The sequence below is a fragment of the Cetorhinus maximus genome, chromosome 31 (genome assembly GCF_964194155.1).
Source record: "Cetorhinus maximus chromosome 31, sCetMax3.hap1.1, whole genome shotgun sequence".
Lineage (NCBI taxonomy): Eukaryota > Metazoa > Chordata > Chondrichthyes > Lamniformes > Cetorhinidae > Cetorhinus > Cetorhinus maximus.
This window is the reverse complement of record NC_135909.1, coordinates 90999-110908: the sequence shown is the minus strand read 5'-3', so window position 1 is coordinate 110908 and position 19910 is coordinate 90999. Positions and strand designations below refer to the sequence as shown.

Below are 19910 nucleotides of genomic sequence, written 5' to 3'. Positions count from 1 at the left end.
CATATATTCATCAGCATAAAGTCTAGCAGCCGCAGGCAAAACAAGCCAGTTGAGAGAAAGTGAGTTTTGAGATAGAATAATCATTTTGAAATGATAACTTTTGAGACATACATCTGTAGTCAAGAAATAAAAAAAGAAAATCATGAAAGTGTACTAAAAAGTCCTCGGACTGGCCTTACTTTTCTATGTTGATCAAGGGGAAGATAAGGAGAAACATTTTTACACAGTGAGTTGTTCTGATTTGTAAAGCATTGCCTGGAAGGGTGGGTGGAAGCAGATTCAATTGATTCAAAAGAACAGGGGAGTGGGACTAACTGAAGAGTTCTTTCAAAGAGCTAGCACAGATACATGGGCCAAACAGCCTCCTTCCAAGCTGCAAGATTCTATGACACTATGATACTGTGGATTTCAAGAACTATGTATTTTCCTTCCAGACTTTCAGCACGAACATCCCTCAACTTGATGAGCACAAAACATATAAAAAAGAGCTAAAAACAAAAAGCTAAAAGCTACTGCGGATGCTGGAAATCCAAAACAAAACAAAAACAGAATTACCTGGAAAAACTCAGCAAGTCTGGCAGCATCGGCAGAGAAGAAATCAGTCAACGTTTCGAGCCTCCATGGCCGAAGGGCCATGGAGGCTCGAAACGTTGACTGATTTCTTCTCCGCCGATGCTGCCAGACTTGCTGAGTTTTTCCAGGTAATTCTGTTTTTGTTTTGTTTTTGATATAAAAAAGAGCATCTGGACTGAGCCAGCGCGGGAGTCAATTTGGGAGCACAGACACAAAGCAGCAGATGAAAACAAAGATCCCTTTAATCCAATTCCCAACAGAAATCCATTTTGAAAGAAAATTACCAAAAACTGTAATTCTACTGTAACCTTAAACCAACATAGTGATGGTGGGGGGGCATAGTGGAATAGTGGGGTTAAAGAGTGTTAAATAAGAGACTCAAACAAGGAAATTACTAACGTGCGAATTATTGAAGCTAAAGAAACTCCTTCCATGTTTTCCATTCTCAATGTTAATTTAATTCCTTCTTGCTCAACAAATGATCCCAATATGGTGAGATCACTAATACTCACAATTTAAACAACAGCTATTCCTGTAACAACATAGAAGTATTAGTTCGATTATCATAAAGAAAGACTTGCATTTTTATAGCACCTTTCATGACTTCAGGGCATCCCAAAGCGCTTTCTAGCTAATGAAGTACTTTCTGAAGTGTAGCCACTGTTGTGATGTAGGGAATGTGGCAGCCAATTTGCATAGAGCAAGCTCCCACAAACAGCAACGTGATAATGAGCAGATCATCTGTTTTTGAGATGTTAATTGAGAAATAAATATTTGTGCCAGGACACCAGGGAGAACTCACTTGTTCTTCTTTGAAATAGTGGCCATGGGATGTTTTACATTCACCTTAGAAAGTAGACAGGGCCTCAGTTTAACACATCATCTGAAGGATGGCAACTACTGGCAGGGCAGCAGTCCCTCTGTACAATACTGAAAGTATTAGCCTAGCTATTGTGCCCAATTCTCTGGAATGGGATTTTAACTCACAACATTCTGACTCAAGAGTGTGTTACCAACTGAGGTACAGCTGACACCTTTATGCTTTTATCATTACATTCCACATCCTGATACATCACATTATGCATTTCTCCCTTCTCCATCTCCCCGCCATCAGAAATGCCTTCGGCAAGATGTGTGTGTGTGTATGTGTGCGCGTGCGCATTTGTGTGTGTGTGTACGCATTTATGTGTGTGTTTGTGCGTGTGTACACATTTGTTTGTGTGTGTGTGTTTGTGCATGTGTGGTGCACGCGCACATACTTATTACAAGGACAAAAGGAATGTGCATTGCTCACCCTGTATGTTGTCTGCACAGAGCATAAGAAGTTTCTATTCTTTCTGTGTATTTTTGGGCTGTTACAGAGTTGCTCTGCTTACAGAGTAACTGATCTGGGCTACTGTGCAAAGAATACTTAAATCAGGTTAATAAAAATGAAACGCTCGTGAAAGAATCCATTTTTTTGAACCGGCCTTTAATTTTCCCAAATGGAGAGGGACTTTGGATGTCAATTACAATGCAACCACCTTACTCTACATTTGCACAGTTGATGATTTATAGCAGACCTTGATACATTTTGTGTCTTGACATTTTGTGCATCTAAAATCACTGGTCTCGAGAACAAGATGATTTAGAATTTGGAAAGGGTAATACAGAGCCAGCTAAGGAAAACAGATTTTTTTTTTTTTGCCAGCTCAACAGCACCATCAGCAGGCATTTGGCAGTATTTCCACAATTTGTAACAATATTCAAAACATTTCTGAAATTAATGCATTCAAAATAAAGCAAAAAAGGTTTCAAGATAGAAGCCAAATGAGAAGCACAGGAAGGCTGAACAAAAGTGAATTGATGCCTGAGATAGTAATAAACAGAACAGAAAGCAAAGAAAGATTTTTGGTATAACCAGAGATTAAGTTCGGAACAGTAAACTGTTCTGTCGAGCATAGTTTAGATTAAATAATAAAATTAGGGAATGCATGGTATATTGAAACTAATGTACAAATTTATTTTGGAAGATATGAAAGCATGGTAAATTCGAATGAGGAAGCAACAAGATGAGATGGATGCAAAGGATAAAGGAAATCGAAAACTAAAGTGACTGCAAATGAGATAGGAACAGGAAGAAGCCATTTCACCCTTCAAACCCAGTGCACCGTTTTATTAGAACACGATTGATCTATACCTCAATTCTATTTACCTGCCTTTGATTCATATCCCCACTTGGGAAGAGATTTCTGCTACCATTTGTTGGTAAAAAAGTGCTTCATGATTTCCCTGCTAAACGGCCTAGTTCCATGGGCAGAAACATAGAAGGCAAACTGGAAAAATGGTTTGTGAGAAAGGGTATTCAGAGGACAGAAATGTGTAAAGGATGCTGGGCAATATCCAGCAGAACTGGAATAAGGAGAATCTCGTAAATGCTGAAAATATGAAATAAAAATTATAATGCTGGAAACGGAAAGCAGGTTCATCTGGTCATTATTTGCTTTTCACAGTCAGGTAGGTTTTTAAATTAAAGTTTCATTTCAAATTAATTAGTTAGCAGCCCGGAGTTGTGCGGATTCTAGAGCACTACAGAATGCCTCAGTTGAAGTGCCTAGGAGAGACTTGGTGCTTCCCTATAAAATTCAAGGCATAATCATCCCAAGCGATGTTTCTGTGGACCTCCATGTGACCAGTCCTCGAACACTGTAGGAGGAGCCCCGATCAGTCTCTTGCCCATGCATCTGAGAGAGAAAAAAATGTCATCCTCACAATTAAAAAGGATGATAAAAAAATGATTGAGTTACCCCCTCTCAGAAAATCTGCAGCCTCGACAAACAGTAATAATTTGGAACAAAAACAGAATTACCTGGAAAAACTCAGCAGGTCTGGCAGCATCGGCGGAGAAGAAATCAGTTAACGTTTCGAGCCTTCATGGCCCTTCGGCAGAACTGAAGCATAGTTAGGAGAAGGGAGAAATATAAACTGGTTTAAGGTGGGGGGGGGGGGGGGGGGGGGGGGTGTGGAAAGAGAGACGTTGAGGGTGTGGTGACTGTGGAGATAAGCAGTGATAGGAACAGATAATCAAAAGATGTCACAGACAAAAGGGTCAAAGAGGTGTTGAAGGTGGTGATATTTGTCTAAGAAAAGTGCTAATTAAGAATGGAAGACAGGATATTCAAAGTACAGCTCTAGTTGGGGTGGGGTGGACAGACTAACAAGGTTTTAGTTTTAGATTTAAAAATAATGGAAATAGGTAGGGAAAGAAGAATCTATATAAATTATTGAAAAAAAAAGGGGGGGAGAGAAACGGGGTGGGGATGGGGGGAGGGGGAGTTTAAGATCTAAAGTTGTTGAATTCAATATTCAGCCCGGAATAATAATTTGGTACAGCCGAGAGAGAAGTGAGATTCCAAATCTGACAAATGGTGTTGGGTTGAGGAAAACAATGATGAATGCTGTGAGTGATAGTAAAATTAATGAAATACTGTCATTTGTATTCATTACTGCTCTCAATTTCTCTTTTCAGTGACAGTGCCAATTGCAATTATGATATTATTTCTGGTGAGGTGAGCAGAATTCCACAGAAACACTCATGTATTTCAATTCTATTAATTCCATGGAAATACACATGTATTTCAACTCTATTTATCAGTTTCAAACTTATCCAACAGGAGGTTTTGGAATGAATAAGTCAGCCAGTTCCTGAAAGAGAGAGAGAGAGATATCAATGTTTCAGATGGAAACCAGTTGTGGACAGATTGAAATGCTTTCCATTTGCAGCCTTTGATGTTTTGAGCACAGTTTTCCTGCATTTGTGGTTTTTCACCTTTTCCCAACTTATATGATCCAGCATGCACTCTGCCTTTCTCCTCTCCTCAAGGTATCCTTTCACCCTGTTACAGCATGCCTTCTGCATTTCTATCCCATTCACGGTCCATTTCAGGGTCTGTTCTCTCCATTATCTTCCTCACCCATCTCATGTTCTTGTTGCTTTCCCTTTCGAATGAAGGGATCGCCTTGTTTCCACAGTTCTTTTCAGAACCATTGTGATTAACTTAAATAGGCCTTTGATTTTCAATCTACAATCTGCAATTTACAGATGATTTTTAAAAATGGTGGCTAAGTTCTCAACTGTTCAGCAGTAATGTCGATGTGGAAGGTCGAAAGTTCAACCTCTGGTCCGTGCTGCTGACCTGATTGATCTCAGTGCCTCAGTTTGGGGAAGAAGGCCTCCATATAGCCTTCAGGATTGGGGACCATGCCTGAATTTTCCCTTTCCTAACCCGGGGACACTCAGGCCAGTTATCACATACCTACCACCATCTTGAATTAAATCAATGCTGATCACAGCTTGGGTGGTAGAGGTGGTGCCACAATTCACCTGACTGTCAGCCAAGGACAGGGAAAAAAAATAGCCAGGATTCCCATTGCTATTCTGTGGCACCTGCTCAGATATGCACACACATAAATGCAGTTGAGTTCAGTTGCAATGCCCCCAATTGTCAAATAGCCTTACCAGCTAAATTCACACGTGAAGAATAGCGTCTTGAGTTATGGGAACAGAGAGCTATGTCCAGCAAGCTATGCATCTGCAGGAGTCAGTGGCTTCAGGAAAGTAGGAATAGGTGTGGAAAAAGGTGAGCAGACTGAATGACAAATATAACTTATTAACTATCAGTTCATCTGAGGTCACAACTAATGAACTACAGCACATAGCCTGAACTGAAAATGTTCTATTCGTTAATTTTTTAAAAAGTGCTTTATACTTAATGGACAAGTTTCAAGGTATTAATCTGAATTCATTTGATATATAACAGACACATTATTTGAAGAAATCTATTAAGTCCACAAATTTCACACAATCTTGCAGCTCAGATTTTTTAAAAATTCTAGACTTCTTCAAAGTAAAATATATTTTTTGGAGGATTGGAGTTGAGCTTAAAGAGACAGATGTGATCTTCCAAACCTGCTTAATTATTTAGAGTTCATGACTCAGGGTAACCAGTAATTCAGTAATTGTGATTTTGCGATCTTTCTCCAGCAAACATAGCCAGTGAAAACCTTCAAGTAACAGGTGACAAAGGGAAGCTCAGAGGCAAGAGATCATAACCCTTCATCTACATGCAGAGCTAACCTCCTGAAAATAAATTGCAATTTTCTGCTCCTTAATCTTAAAACAAGATCAGAATTAAAAATGAACCAGTCCTTGAGAACTGAAAACTAAATATATATTTTTTTAAATTTAATTTGGAAGGATGTGTTAAATTGTATTACATTTATTATTTTATAGTGATTTTATATCAGAGTTTTAATTAATTGTTTCAATTTGAAATTTTGTATAGTGACATTACCTATTGACTCTCAATTGCTAAAATTGCTGCTCTAGGACCAAGAGATCACTTTTTAAAAATTCTTTCACGGGGTGTGGGTGTCACTGGCAATACCAGCATTTGTTGCCCATCCCTAATTGACCTTGAGCTGAATGGCTTGCTAGGCCATTTCAGAGGGCAGTTAAGAGTCAACCACATTTCTGTGGGTCTGGAGTCACATGTAGGCCAGACCGTGTAAGGACATTAGTGAACCAGATGGGTTTTTATAACAATCGATGATAACTTCATGGTCACTATTGCTGAGACCAGCTTTTCCTTATATTCCCAACTTATTTATTGAATTTAAATTCCACCAGCTGCCGTTGTTACAAGGTGTACAGCAGATTACATTAGGATTACATAGGATATACAGCATGTGGGATGCAAGTGTGAGGGAGGCTTTGTGAGAATGCAAAAGCAAAAGAAAGGCTTGGGTTTTTCACAACCACCAGACGTGTCAAAGCGGTTTGCAGTCAATTAAAGCACTTATGAAGTGTAGTCACTTGTAATGTAGGAACTGCGGCAGCCAAGTTGTGCACAGTAAGCTCCCACAAGCAGCAATGTGATAATGACCAAATCATCTGTTTTAATGACGTGGATTGAGAGATAAATATTGGTCCAAAGACACCGGGGAGAACTCCCCTGCTCTTCTTATAAGTGTAGTGGAATCTTTCATATTCATCCAAGCAGGCAGATAGGGCCTGGTTTGGTTTTAACATCTCATCCAAAAAATGGAATCTCCAACAGTGTGGCACTCCCTCACTGCTCACTAGCACATCAATTTTGATCTTTGTGCTCCAGCCCTGGAGTGGGACTTGAACCTGAAACCTTACGACACAGAGGTGAGTGCACTACCAACTGCACTACAGCTGATAAACACAGATATGAAACTTTTTAAGACATTTTGGCGTTAAAAGGAACAGAGGCTAATGCTGTGATCAAGATGACAATAGTGCAGTAGAGGGATACATTGCATCAGATTGCTAAACATCATGAGAAATTCTTTCGGGCAAGGAGAATTATGCAGGGCTGGTGAGGACCTCTGTTCACACCACATCTAGTGAGCACATCACTCCTCCCCACCCACCCTGCCACCCACTTGCCCATGGTGTCAAAATCTCAAAGGTGGCAAATGACACTTTACATCTAACATGGTGGAGGGCAGCAGCAGTTTGAACTCTCTTGTGCGATATAGGGTTGAAAACCATTTAAAACATATTTTCTTTGCAGGTGATAAGAACTTAGTGAAAATCATAATCACTCATTCATGCCTCTGTATTGAGAGACACAGATTTCATGGAAAAATTTATATTTATTTTAAAGATCAGACTTTGTAACTGGTCCACATTTTAGAAGTTCCAGAAAGGGTTGATCAGAAAAATCAGACTGCCTGCTACAAAACTGCATGGCTGGCAAAGCCGCATTACCATCACCATCCCAGAAGTTAAACTATTATCCAGATATTTTAATGCACAGAGTGTTATGCAATGCAGATATCACCCTTCTAGCTTGACTGTGCCCCTAATGTGAATGGATTGTTAACACAGTGCTCCAGAACAAATTTGATCAGAGCTGTCCAAGGTACCAGACAGGTGTTTGCTTTCCAATTAAAATCCAGCTTTGGGGGAATGAGATTGAATTTTTAAAAACGATTTGGGGATTGGATACACTCGAGTTAGACAGATTATTTGAAATGGATAGGAATGGTAGGAGTAGCAGTCATGTGTATGAAAAAGAATTAGCTTAGATACCAATCATCGCCATCTGAAATGAAGTGCCAACAGTAGGTGCATATGAAGTTCTTTCAGTCCTTTAAAAGCAACTTGACAAGCACCTAAGAAGACAATTCCAGTTACAAAGAATTACACAGATATTACAATATAATTCAGTTGGTGCTAATCCTCCACCGGAGCAGTAGTTCTAATCCCTTGTGCCCTCTCTGTTCCCAAATCCGCTTTACTTCAACCACCTTTCTTTCTAACCTACTTCTAACAGTTGACATGGTCTCTGCCTCAGTTGCTAACTCTGATGCTGCAATCCAAAGCCTCACAGCTCTGTGTAGTAAGGTTGCCCCTGTCCCCTATTCATAAAAAAATACATTTAACCTTATAGCTATGACCCCCATTCTAGACTTCAATCATGTGAATACTTCTACCAATTATGCCCCATCCTTTCATAATTTAAAACATCTCTATTAAAATCACCCCATAATTTCAATTCTCCAAACAAAATCAGTCCCAATTTTTCAAAATCTTTCTATGTGTTTCCACATGCTGTACTCGGCAGCATTCTTGGGAATCTGCACTATACACTCTATGTTACCTCAACATCCTTCCTACAGTGTGGAGCCTAAACTGCAAACAGTACCCCAAATCTTGTCTTACTAAGGTTTTTACATAGATTCACCATGACATCTTTTTAAAAAATGTATATATATAGTTACGATCCCAGCTTGGTAATACTGGACAAATAAGATCCCAGAGTGAAACCTGGCTTGTTAAATCCTAACTTTTGTTTTTTTTAGAAACAGCGGAGAAAAACTACTGAACAAATTCACAGGAGTCTGCTGGTAAACTTCTAACACAAAGAATAAAGCACTTATTAAACAAGAAAAATGAACAATATTACACCAGACAAAAAGGTTGGAAAGATCTCAATACCATCACAAGAAAATGATTTAAACTCACACTATTCTTTTTACCCCAGCAATATCTTTACAGACCTAAACAAATTCAGAAAGATAAAATAATTTACAATATCTATCTTATACTCTAATGTTACAGGTAAGTCTGAGATACATGTGAATTTATAGGTCAACTGTGGTCAGACACACAACGTAATGACAGATGCGAAAAAGCAGATTCCACGGATTTCTCAACAACCCACCCAGACATCTGTCACACTGTGAGCCAACCAGTCTCACTGAAACTTTGTCTTTCTCACAAGGGATTTCAATCTCCACATTTAAAGATCTCGCCTTAGAATTCTCTTCAAACGTCACTCCCACTCCGATGGCTTCCACAAGGATCCACCTCCAGGGTTTCAATCTTGCCTTCTAAGAATCCTTTCCCCTGAATCTCATAGTACACTCAAGCTTCACCTTCCAAGCACAATTTCAGATCTTCGGCTGTGCCAAGCAAAACACCACTGCTCCAAAAGGCCCGCAGTAAGGAGTCACCAACCTTCAGGGCTTCTGTCGAGCCCACTTTGCTTCAAGTCTAATCCTTGTGGCTCTCTCTTTAACTCGGAGCCGATTGTTTAGTTCCTTTCTTTTATCTTGACTTCCCGGACCTCTTTCTGATCCCTGTCTTTGGCCCTGCTTGGGACTTTCTTCTGAGACCTTTCCCTATCCCCCTCCTGTGTTCTGCTCCTCGGCACACCTTCTCTAGAATGGCGGTCCGGTTCAGGTCACCTGGCCTGCAGTTTCGCGCCGTTTCTCTTGTTTGCTTTTTTGCTTTTGTGTAGGTTCGCAGGCCAGCTCCTGCCTAAAGACAGTACGGGACACGAACTGCGCATGTGCAGCTATTTCTCGGCCGGCGCATGTGCAGAAGGCCCGAGGCCCACTGGAGCTGGAGTTTCCGACCTCTGAGGTACGTATTCGAGTTTCATGACAATATATATATCCAATGCCTCTCACCATAAACCCTTTATACCCCGAGCATCTTATAGCCTTATCTACTCGTGCTGCTGCTTGTAAGGTCTCGTGAACCGGAAACCCCAAATCCCTCCACTGTTCCACATCACCTAACTTTCTCCCGGTATAATCACCCAGCTTTTCCCCCTGTTTAACCACCTCATATTTACTGATATTAAATTCCATCTTCCACTTCTTCGTCCATTCCATTCTTGTAGCTTCCTTTCATCCTCAGAATTATTTGCCATGCCTTCTATTTTACTATTGTGTGTAAATTTGTGCAGCGCTGCCTCTAGCCCTACATACACAGTCAATGGAGGAGGTCACAAACCAAAGCCTGTAGGACACCACTGCACACTTCCAACAGCTCTGAGAAATTGTCCTTATCTTCTACTCTCCATTTTTAATCCAATTTACTACTCTCCCCCTCATTTCAAACCCTTTGATTCATTCAACCCTTTCTCCATTGTTCTGCTGTGTGGTATCAAAGGCTTTCCAAAAGTCCAGGTACACTACATCCATCATATCTGTCACCTCTGCAAGAAATCCTTTTGTCCAACGATTCAGGTTTTGAGCACAGTCTTCTTTTCTGAAATCCGTCTTGGCTGATTCTAATTATTTCCTCTTCAGCTGGAGGGGTAAATTGTTTGTTAGCAGAGACTGTCATGAATCATGAGCACCGACATTCTTCTGTAAATCGTTTGGTTATTTTAGGCTGGGGAAACTTTCCTCTCCACACATCAAACAGATTCATAAATATAGTTTTTGTTGGCCAAATATAATGTTGAAATCTATACTCCCATTAATTTGGCATCTAACTCAAGTTGATGATGCTAACAGGTCATGGTGTGGTGGTTTCGGAAATATTATAATCCAACAATGAAACACAGCATTAAAAATGATCCTTCCCACAAAACTAAGAACACGGCACAAACAGCTCGAAGAAACATAAGTGAAAAAAGGAGTGAATTGCCTTAACTTTGAGGTCCAGACTGCCAGAGACTAAGTGCCAAGTCTAGGATGACAGCAAGTTACCAATGTTTTCCTGAAATTGGGAAAGGTTTTTCCCTCCTTTCTTTCTGCCTTTAACCAGGTGGGTGCTTTTGTAGGACTGTGGATTGCACCATCGATTGGATGGGTCAGGATTGAATCCAGTTGTGGTACAGTATTGATTACATTTGCCCGCATGTCATGTACCAATGTACCAACCTGCATTGACGATTGCATCAATTTCCAGCTTGGTGATGTCCTCCTGCAAGAGTGAAAGCTTTTGATTCATAACGTCGTCCTTCTCATAGTGAGTTAACGGTTGTTTAAACTTCTCTTCTGCAAAAATAAATAGTAGACAAAATTAAATAATTGCATTACAGAACAACCATCACAAAGCTATATCAGAACTGATTTTTGAGTAAAAGACTCTAGGTACAAACAGTGGACACAGGCGCCACTCTCTATCAGAACAGCTTAATAGAAAATTAGCAACCTACACCTTCTAACAAAATAGCCAAACGGTACCTGTATGAAAATTTGAATTGTCTTACGAGAAGAAAGAAAACTTTACTTTTGAACTTCATGCATTCAGCGTGTCCCAAAACATTACAAAGCCAGTTTGCATACAGCAAGCTCCCACAATCAGCAATGAGATAAATGGCCAGACAATGGAATCATGCTGCATCAGTCTTACAGGTGTATAACAGGTCCAACATGGCAGGTGTTGTGCCTGTGCTCATTCCACATCGGAAGTGAGCCACCTGCCATATTGGTAACAGCTCCTCCATGAACAACCATGACGCACACCTGAAAGATGAGTTAGGGCCTCTCCATATGCAGAGTGGTCCCACACCTGTTTAAAGCTCTCTTTGCAAAATTTGATTTTCATGCTCTATGCATGTTTCTGTCAGTGTTTTCAAGTATTTGGCAGCTAAACCAGAGAATCCTTAAAGAACCTCTTGAGGCTGCCACCAGAAAGTTATGTTTCAGCTGTTTTCCTTACTTTATTAAATCCAGGGACAACTGCTGGCTACCATTCACCCCACTCTCAAATGCCTCCCCTCTCCCAAGCTTTCCTTAATTACTCTGCTCCTTCCTGGGACTAGAGCTGCTGCTGCAGAGGCCGTGAACAGTGTTTATAGTTAGCTGATAATATAAAATTGAGGCCAGAGGACCAATTTTCTTTGGCCCTCCACCAGCCTCATTAGACACACGCAGCATATGTTGCACTAGATCCAATTTCTGGGCTAATCTGTTTTAGCGACACTGGTTGAGGGATAAACATTATCCCAAGTCATCAAGTGGACTCCCCTGCTCCTCCTCAAATACTGACGTGAGATTTTTTACCAAAGGGCGGACGGGGCTTTGAAAGATGGTTTCTCCGATGATACATTTAAAATGGAGTCAAATTTGACTTTAACCTTACAGTCAACACATCCAGGTACTCTCTGTTGAATGATTGCAAAATGAGTTGATGTTCACAGTGCTAGATGATGACATCTGTTGGCGTATCATGGAACTGCACTACACAGCAGTAACTGAAATATTCCACTGTCAATTCTGGTAAACCAAATGATACCCCTGCTGACCCCACCCCATTCTACAAGTTTGTACTTTGCATCAGGGCTCACTGCATGTGGTCAGTGTTAGGAACCTCAGCTGATTTTTTTTCCTGTCTAACTCCACTTAAGTAGCTACGCTCCCACCTCTGTTCCAGCTAAGGGAAGCTAACCACATCAGCCAGCAATTGCACCTGCTCTTTCCTTATCTAGTGTGGCTCAAATACTCACAGCTTCAATTAGCTAAGCTAGCAGGGAATCTTTTTCAAAAAATATTTAATGCATTTTTTTTAAACTGACTACCTCTGATCAACATTTCACTAAGCTATCCTTGCAGTGTCAAAAAGTTGCAACCATTCATAAAATGTCTTTAAAAGTTTAGCTGACCAGATAACTCACAAGTGAGCCAAGTTACAAGTAAGTTTACAGGACAATCAGTGAAGAAAACAAATGCAGTTGACCTCTGGTCAGCACACCCCTACCACTTACAATTTACATGCTGCATCTAAATCTGATATTGAAATTCATTTTACTTTGATGTCAAACAAGTGCAAAGACATGAAAAACTGTCCCTGGGCCAATACATCCAATCTACTACTTGTGACTTGGTGCACTAGAATACCAACCTATTGTGCTACCCATATAAAAGCTCTGCTCCCCCGAAATCAAAAACACTGCCATTTTCAAATGAAACTATGCCGAGTTTGTGGGTTTACCGCAGCAAAGAGCTTTAATTGCTGAAGGGGCATTTAATTTTTAGAAAAAACTCTTGAACTTTGAAACCTCTTTGGTGAGATCATTAAATAAAACTTCACATTAGACCAACTCTCTAATAGCTTCTGTTAAGCCTTCCATAAGTAATTTGACCAAATTATTAATGTCTTTGCATTTATGTGACACTTCTTAAACTGCGAATACCTCTCGATTATTACCAAGTGATACAAATAAGTCGGTAAGTGGTAAAGATGGTGTCCATTTTGCATTCCATTAAGTGGTTTAATAAAATTCTAAATCTATTTACAAGTATTTGTGTAAAATCCTACCTTTATTACCAAGTAAAATTAAAGTTGTATAAGTGGTAAAGCTGGTGCCTGAGTTTAATTATGAGTAGTTTAAAAAGTGATATTAAAAAATGTGCAATTAATTTAATTTTACTCTGATCCATGCTAACTTGTAACAGTATTGCCTCCTGCATGGAGTTTACTTTTCCCCTCATGCTCTGGAGCAAAAGTGTTATTAGGAGACAGAGTGGTGAAGCTAATCTCAATCCAAGAGCAGTTATTATAATTTTTACAATCCCCAGAACAAACAATGTGAGAGCAGTGAATAAATGATTGGAAAAGAGGTTGAAGATTTGAACCAGTGGAATTAAAATCAATGTAAACAATAGACTATCATATTGTCAGTGCATATTCTCAGCACACCTCTGCTCCTTGACAGCACTGATGAGTACACCATACTGCTGATCAGTTTGAAGTGTTGAGATGATTTTTAAAAGCCACTTCACACATAAATGATACTTGTACGGAACATCATGGTTCAACAAAAGCAATCGAATAAAATGTTCTATTTCCTCATATGTGATCTCTCATTACCTTGTTAAATACATGCATAAAACATTATAAATGCCATATTAATTTCTACTCTGTGCTTGAATGAATCAGCCTATTCAAAGAGTTCCAGAGCAACTGCATTAGTAGGAGAGTGAAGAGTGACAGGAGAGTTACATCCGCTAGTTTAGTGATAACCAAGAGATTGTGGCTTCAAATCCCACCACTGCAAAATTGTCAAACTGAATTCAGTGAAGCTGGAATGTAGGCTTGCACCAGGGGAAAAGAAAAATCATGAAAACTGTTGGATTGTCATAAAACAAAAGCACGATGTCACACGAGATGGGACATGTTAATAAATTTCATTAAAACTTTATTAACTTTTTAAATCCCTACATGAAACCTCATTCCGCCAGTGGATGAGGTTTCATGTTTTTTCTATTCAGGGGCTCCTGGCCTGCCCGCCAACCTTAAGGTTGGACGGGCAGGTCCTTTAATTGTTTTAATGATCCTGTCAATGGCCTCAATTGGCCATTGACAGGTCGGCGGGCCCGCAGCTGATTTTGCTGCAGGCCCAGCTTCCTGAAGATTTAAATGGGGTGGGATGACATTGGGGGTTCCCCCCGACATCATCCCGCGACATTTTGTGCGTTGGCAAGCGGGCCCCGCCTCCTGCTCGCCAACGGCAAAATTCAGCCCAATGTCTTCATGACACCTGACTATAGACAATTCATACTGTCTTGTTAGAGTCACCCACAGCCCAAGAATGAATAATTTTAATCATCTATTCCAACAAGCAAGTTAATATATAAATTCAAATAAAGTCATAGCTTATGTTCAGTTGAGAGCAGAATTATTTTTTTTTCCTCCCTTACAGAACTGTGAGTGTACCGACACCACATGGACTTGGTCTAGAGCTTGCTGGTTTTCTAGTGCAAAGAGTTGTCCGTGTCCCAGACTGTTGCAGACTGCATGTTCCAAGGTCCAGGACAACATGCTGAGGGAGGCACTAAAGCTCAGGGAAGCCACCGCAAAGGCGCAGTTGGAAATGCCACAGTCTATGGTGCTCCTGCCATGGAGCACCAAGGGGCTGAAAACTGTGTAAAACCTTGTGGGTTGCATGTTTAATATGAAATGAATACTGCAGATTTAACCTATAATTCTAAGTGTAGTGAGGCACCTCAGAGTGTGTGGAAAGAAACTGATCTGTTTTGCATTTTATGTAATGTTAAATTTGACTGTTATGTAATGTAGCTATACACATGAATAAAATATATTTTTTGAAAATAAATCTTTCACTCATGTTTCTCTGTCTGTTCTTAAACCGTCTGCAGCCAGCCATCATCACACCTTGGTGATCTGGATGTATCCCAATTGTGCTTGGCCCAGCAAACCAGAGGTCTCTGCTACCGAAGCTGCGAAACTGCTCAATAGCAGTACCTTCCATACAAAATTTTAGGCAGCTGATTGGGTTAGAATCATCAGGTGTGTCTGTGTGTGTTTGAGAATAATGAGAATTGTTCTTCAATCTTCCTCAACCACAGCTTTTCTTTCTTTTAGCCTACTCAACTATTTCTAACCAATCTTCATTAATTCCCGTTGTGTTGCAATCATGTCAGATTACTGGACCAATTTGGGTTAAATATATTAAGCTACTTATCAAACACGGCTTCTTTTGGCCAGCAGGATTTACAATTAGCCCCACAGTTATGCATTTGTTTTTGAAACAGCCTAACGCGTCCAATTTTCCACCAGAGTTTCTGCAAGTGAGTTGGAAGGATTGGCTGGTAGCCAGCATCCGGACCTCCATCAATGTCCTCTTAGACCAACCATAAAGAGGCTTGTGAACAACTTCATCCAATTTCCTCTCTACTTCTGCAGGCAGGCACCATGATCTCTTTTCAGGTATATCACCAGTTGGGAAGCTAAGCAGTCTTGGGGTAGGTCGAGTCCAATTTACCCCATTCCGCCCCCGCCTAGTTCCTCTCCAACTTGGAGCATCACCAAATGAATTGCTGGAGGGACCACAAGAGTAGAAGAGCCATTTAAACCCATGATAAATTCGGTGTGAGGGTGGTTCCTTCAGGAAGGTGCAGGTCTCATTTTCCTCTGCTCCTGTGTGATACCCTTTGCAACATCTGTGGTGATATTAGCGATTACGTCATTAAGGTACTGACCTCTTGAAATCGGTAAAATATTGGATCTAAAGAACAGTTTTAAAATAGGTTTTAAAAATCAGATACAAGAGGCACGTGTTCTCTGTGAATAAAAGTCGTGGCAAGGTAATTACAGGGCTGTCTTTAATATTTAAACATTAAATGTTATCAATGCATATGGTAAACTAGCTCAGGTTTTAAAGTGCACAAAAGCAGTAACACAAGAGGACATAAAAGGAAATGAGAGGAGGCTAAATTTACAACAGATAATCAGAAGATTGTCTTTACTCAATAAGAAATAGTTAGAATCTTTTGTCAGGTATTGTAATACAGCAGAAAACATTGAGGCTGGATGGTATGTTGAAGCTAGGATACAAGAAGGATCAGCTTTGATTTGCCAAATCGCCATTTTTCAATCTGTACTTTTCCTATGATAAAATGTACTGACATAGTCCTCAGAAGCAAATTATTACCTTAGCACAAGGTAATCACAAGATGCACAAAGCATCTTTGTTCAGTTATTGACATAAAAGAATTCATCAGTACTTTGGAGTGGGACAGAGATGATAAAAATCATCAGGAATCAGCAAAACTCCATCTGAGTTGCTCCACTTTCAGGGAATGGGACAGGATGAAGGCATTACTTTGATTTCCACCTTGCTTTTCCCTACAGTAGAAAAGAGAACATTGCTCCTTCATACCACAAAGACATAGTGAGTGGGGAAGAAAGATGATCCAGCAAAGTGGATCTCCAATGCATTGCACTAGAGTGGCAAGACACCAGCTTCTAGCTCAATTTTCCACAGAATTTCTGTTCTGAATCATGTCCCCCCTCATGGGCACAAATGAGCAGAAAGCTTCACTACAGGAAGGGAGTGAACTTTTTTTTTGAAAAATATATTTATTCATAAAATATCTGAAAGAACATTACAAACATTTCAAAATGGCCATCACAAAAAGTGCAATAATATTTCAGTTTTCCACATAGATCATGAGGTGCTTCAATACAATCAATGAACATTACAGACATTTCAACATGGTCATTATAGTCAGTCAGGCAGTGCAATGGTATTCAAGTTATCAAAATAGATCATGTTGCACTCTGAGGTGTTTCAATACAATTCTGATACATGTAGTTTTCACTGCATATATTCAATGTGAGTCATACAGCCCAAGGGGTCTATACAATTCTCAGCTCCTCAGGGCACTATGGCAGAAAAGTCTTAGACAGCAATTTTTCCCCATTGCGCCTTTGCGGCAGCTGCCCCAAACTTTAGTGCATCCCTCAGCACATAGTCCTGGACCTTGGAAAGTGCCAGTCGCAACACTTGGTCGGGGACAACTCTTTGCACTGGAAGACCAACACGTTTCAGGCAGACCAAAGAGCGTCTTTCACCAAGTTGATGATCCTCCAGCTGCAGTTGATGTTCGTCTCAGTGTGTCCCCCTGGGAACAGCCCATAGAGTACAGAGTCCTGTGTCACAGAACTGCTCAGGATGAACCTTGACAAAAACCACTGCATTTCTCTCCAGACCTTCTTTGCAAAGGCACAATCTACAAGGAGATGAACAACGGTCTCTTCCTCACCACAGCCACCATGAGAGCAGCGTGTGGAGGGGGTGAGACTCCTGGTGTGTAGGAAGGATCTGATGGGGAGGGCCTTTCTCACCACCAACCAAACCACGTCATGGTGCTTGTTGGAAAGTTCTGGCAATGAGGCATTCTGCCAAATGGCTTTGACAGTCTGCTTGGGGAACCATCCGATAGGATCCACCATCTCCTTTTCCTGCAGGGCCTCTAGGACGTTACGTGCCGACCATTGCCTGATGGACTTGTGGTCAAAGGTCTGCAAAAGTTTTTCCACGAGGGACAGGTGGTATGGCACGGTCCAACTACTTGGAGCGTTCCGCGGCAGCTTGACCAGACCCATCGTTCGCAACACCAGAAACAGGTAGAACCTCAGCAAGTAGTGATACTTGGTGTTTGTGTACCGAGGGTCTATGCACAGCTTGATACAACCACACACAAAGGTGGCCATCAGGATGAGGGCAATGTTGGGCACGTTTTTTCCTCCTTTATCTTGAGGTTTGTACATCGTGTCACTGCGAACATGATCCATTTTAGACCTCCACATAAAGCAAAAGATGGCTCAGGTGATTGCCACAGTGCAGGGGAAATGGGCCAGACCTGCATCACGTACAGCAACACCAAGAGTACCTTACACCTGATGACCAGGTTCTTACCCGCAATGGAGAGGGAGCATCACTCACACACGCTCAGTTTTCTTTTCACATAGCCACTCGCTCCTTCCAGTTCCTAACACATGCCCTGGTCCCTCCAAACCATATCCCCAGCATCTTCAGGTAGTGTGACCTGATGGTGAAGGGGATGAAGGATCGGTCGGCCCAGTTCCCAAAGAACATGGCCTCATTCTTGCCATGATTTACCTTGGCTCCCGAGTCCAGTTCGAACTGGTTGCAGATGTTGATCAGTCCGCGCACCAACAGCAGATCCCAGCAGAAGACGGTGACATCGTCCGTGTGCAGTGAGGCTTTGGCCTGAGTGCCTCCACTGCGTGGGATCGTCACTCCTCTTATGCCTAGTCCTTCCTGATGGACTCAGCAAAGGGTTCTATGCAACACACAAACAGGACAGGGGAGAGAGGGCAGCCCTGCCTGACTCCAGATTTAATTGGAAAGCTTTCCGATTCCCACCCATTGATTGAAACTGCGTTGCTTATGTTTGTGTAGAGCATTTGGATCCAGTGCGGATTCCCTGCCCAAATCCCATTTTGGGGAGCACATCCACCATGTAGGTGTGCGATACTCTGTCAAAGGCCTTCTCCTGGTCCAGGCTGAAGAGGCAGGTGTCCACATAGGCAATCGTATCCCTGAGTAGCACAAGACTGTCAGAGATCTTCCTGCTGGGTATAGCGCAGGTCTGGTCAGGGTGGATCACTAACTCCAGAGCAGGCCTGACCTGATTGGCGATGACGTTGGGCGGAATCTTATAGTCAACATTCAACAGTGATATGGGTCACCAATTTCTAATTTCCTCCTTTTCCCACTTCCGCTTGTAGATGAGGGTGATGATACCTTTCCTCATGGATTCTGACATGCTGCTGGACAGGAGCATACTCTTGTACACTTCCAGCAGGTCTGGGCCGATCCAGTCCCACAGAGCCGAATAAAACTCAGCCGGTAAGTCGCTGCTTCCAGGAGTTTTACTCTTCTCGAACGACTCAAGGGACTTAGTCAGTTCGTCAGGAATTAGCGGTTTGTCCAGACTCTCCTGTGAACAGTCGTCTAAGGCCTCCATGATAGAGGACGGGGAGGACTGGGAGACTGTGCCGCCTGTGGGCTTCATGTCATATAATCTGGCATAAAAAGATTTGCTGATCCTCAAAATGTCGGACTGCAATGACTTTACTGAGTCGTTTTCTTCCTTCAGGCTGCTGATCAGAGCTCTCTCTGTGTACCTCTTGAAGAAGAAACATGAACATGTCTCATCCTGCTCCATGGAGCAGGCTCTGGGCTAGAAGCTGATCTTGGAGGCCTCCGAGGCAAAGATTGAGGCTTGCTGGCTCTTCACCTCTTGGAGTTCTCCTTGACATCGACCCCCATCGACCGCAGCCAGAGCAGGTTCTTCATGGGCAGAAATTTCCCCCCATCGGTGGGGGTTGTGCGGGGACATGCGCGAACCCGATTGGCACCCCCGATCGGAGCCGCGCCGCCGAATTCCGAGTCGGGGCCTGCGCTCTTTCGCATGCGCGCGAAAGAGCACAGAAATCTCCGAGGCACCTCTGTGCCTCAGGGAGATTAGTTTAAGGTTTAAAAATGTAAATAAAGAATAGAAAATGTTTTGAGACATGTCCCCTCATGTGACAGTGATACATGAGCTGGGACATGTTCATGAATTTTGATTAAAAATTTTATTTAATTAATGAAATCTTCATGAAGCCTCATCCCGCCCATGGATGAGGTTCCATGAGAAATGCGAAGGCCGCCTGGGCTCTTCGCCTGCCCGCCAACCTTAAGGTTGGATGAGCAGCTCCGTTAATTGTTTTAATGACTATTTAAATGGGCTTAATAGGCCTT

The 19910-nt window shown here is 41.6% G+C and overlaps 1 protein-coding gene across 3 annotated transcripts in view; it reads right to left on the bottom strand.

The window, feature by feature from the left end:
• LOC144670180 (ADP-ribose glycohydrolase MACROD1-like) overlaps positions 1–19910 on the bottom strand; it is an 886999-nt gene that overhangs the window by 854050 nt on the left and 13039 nt on the right. For all 3 annotated transcript variants that reach the window (XR_013573837.1, XM_078532655.1, XM_078532656.1), the window contains exon 3: positions 10768–10884. Coding sequence is in view for 2 of the 3 variants with exons in the window: in XM_078532655.1 (XP_078388781.1) it covers positions 10768–10884 (117 nt within the window). In the remaining variant the exon portion in view is untranslated. The remainder of the gene's footprint in view (positions 1–10767; positions 10885–19910) is intronic.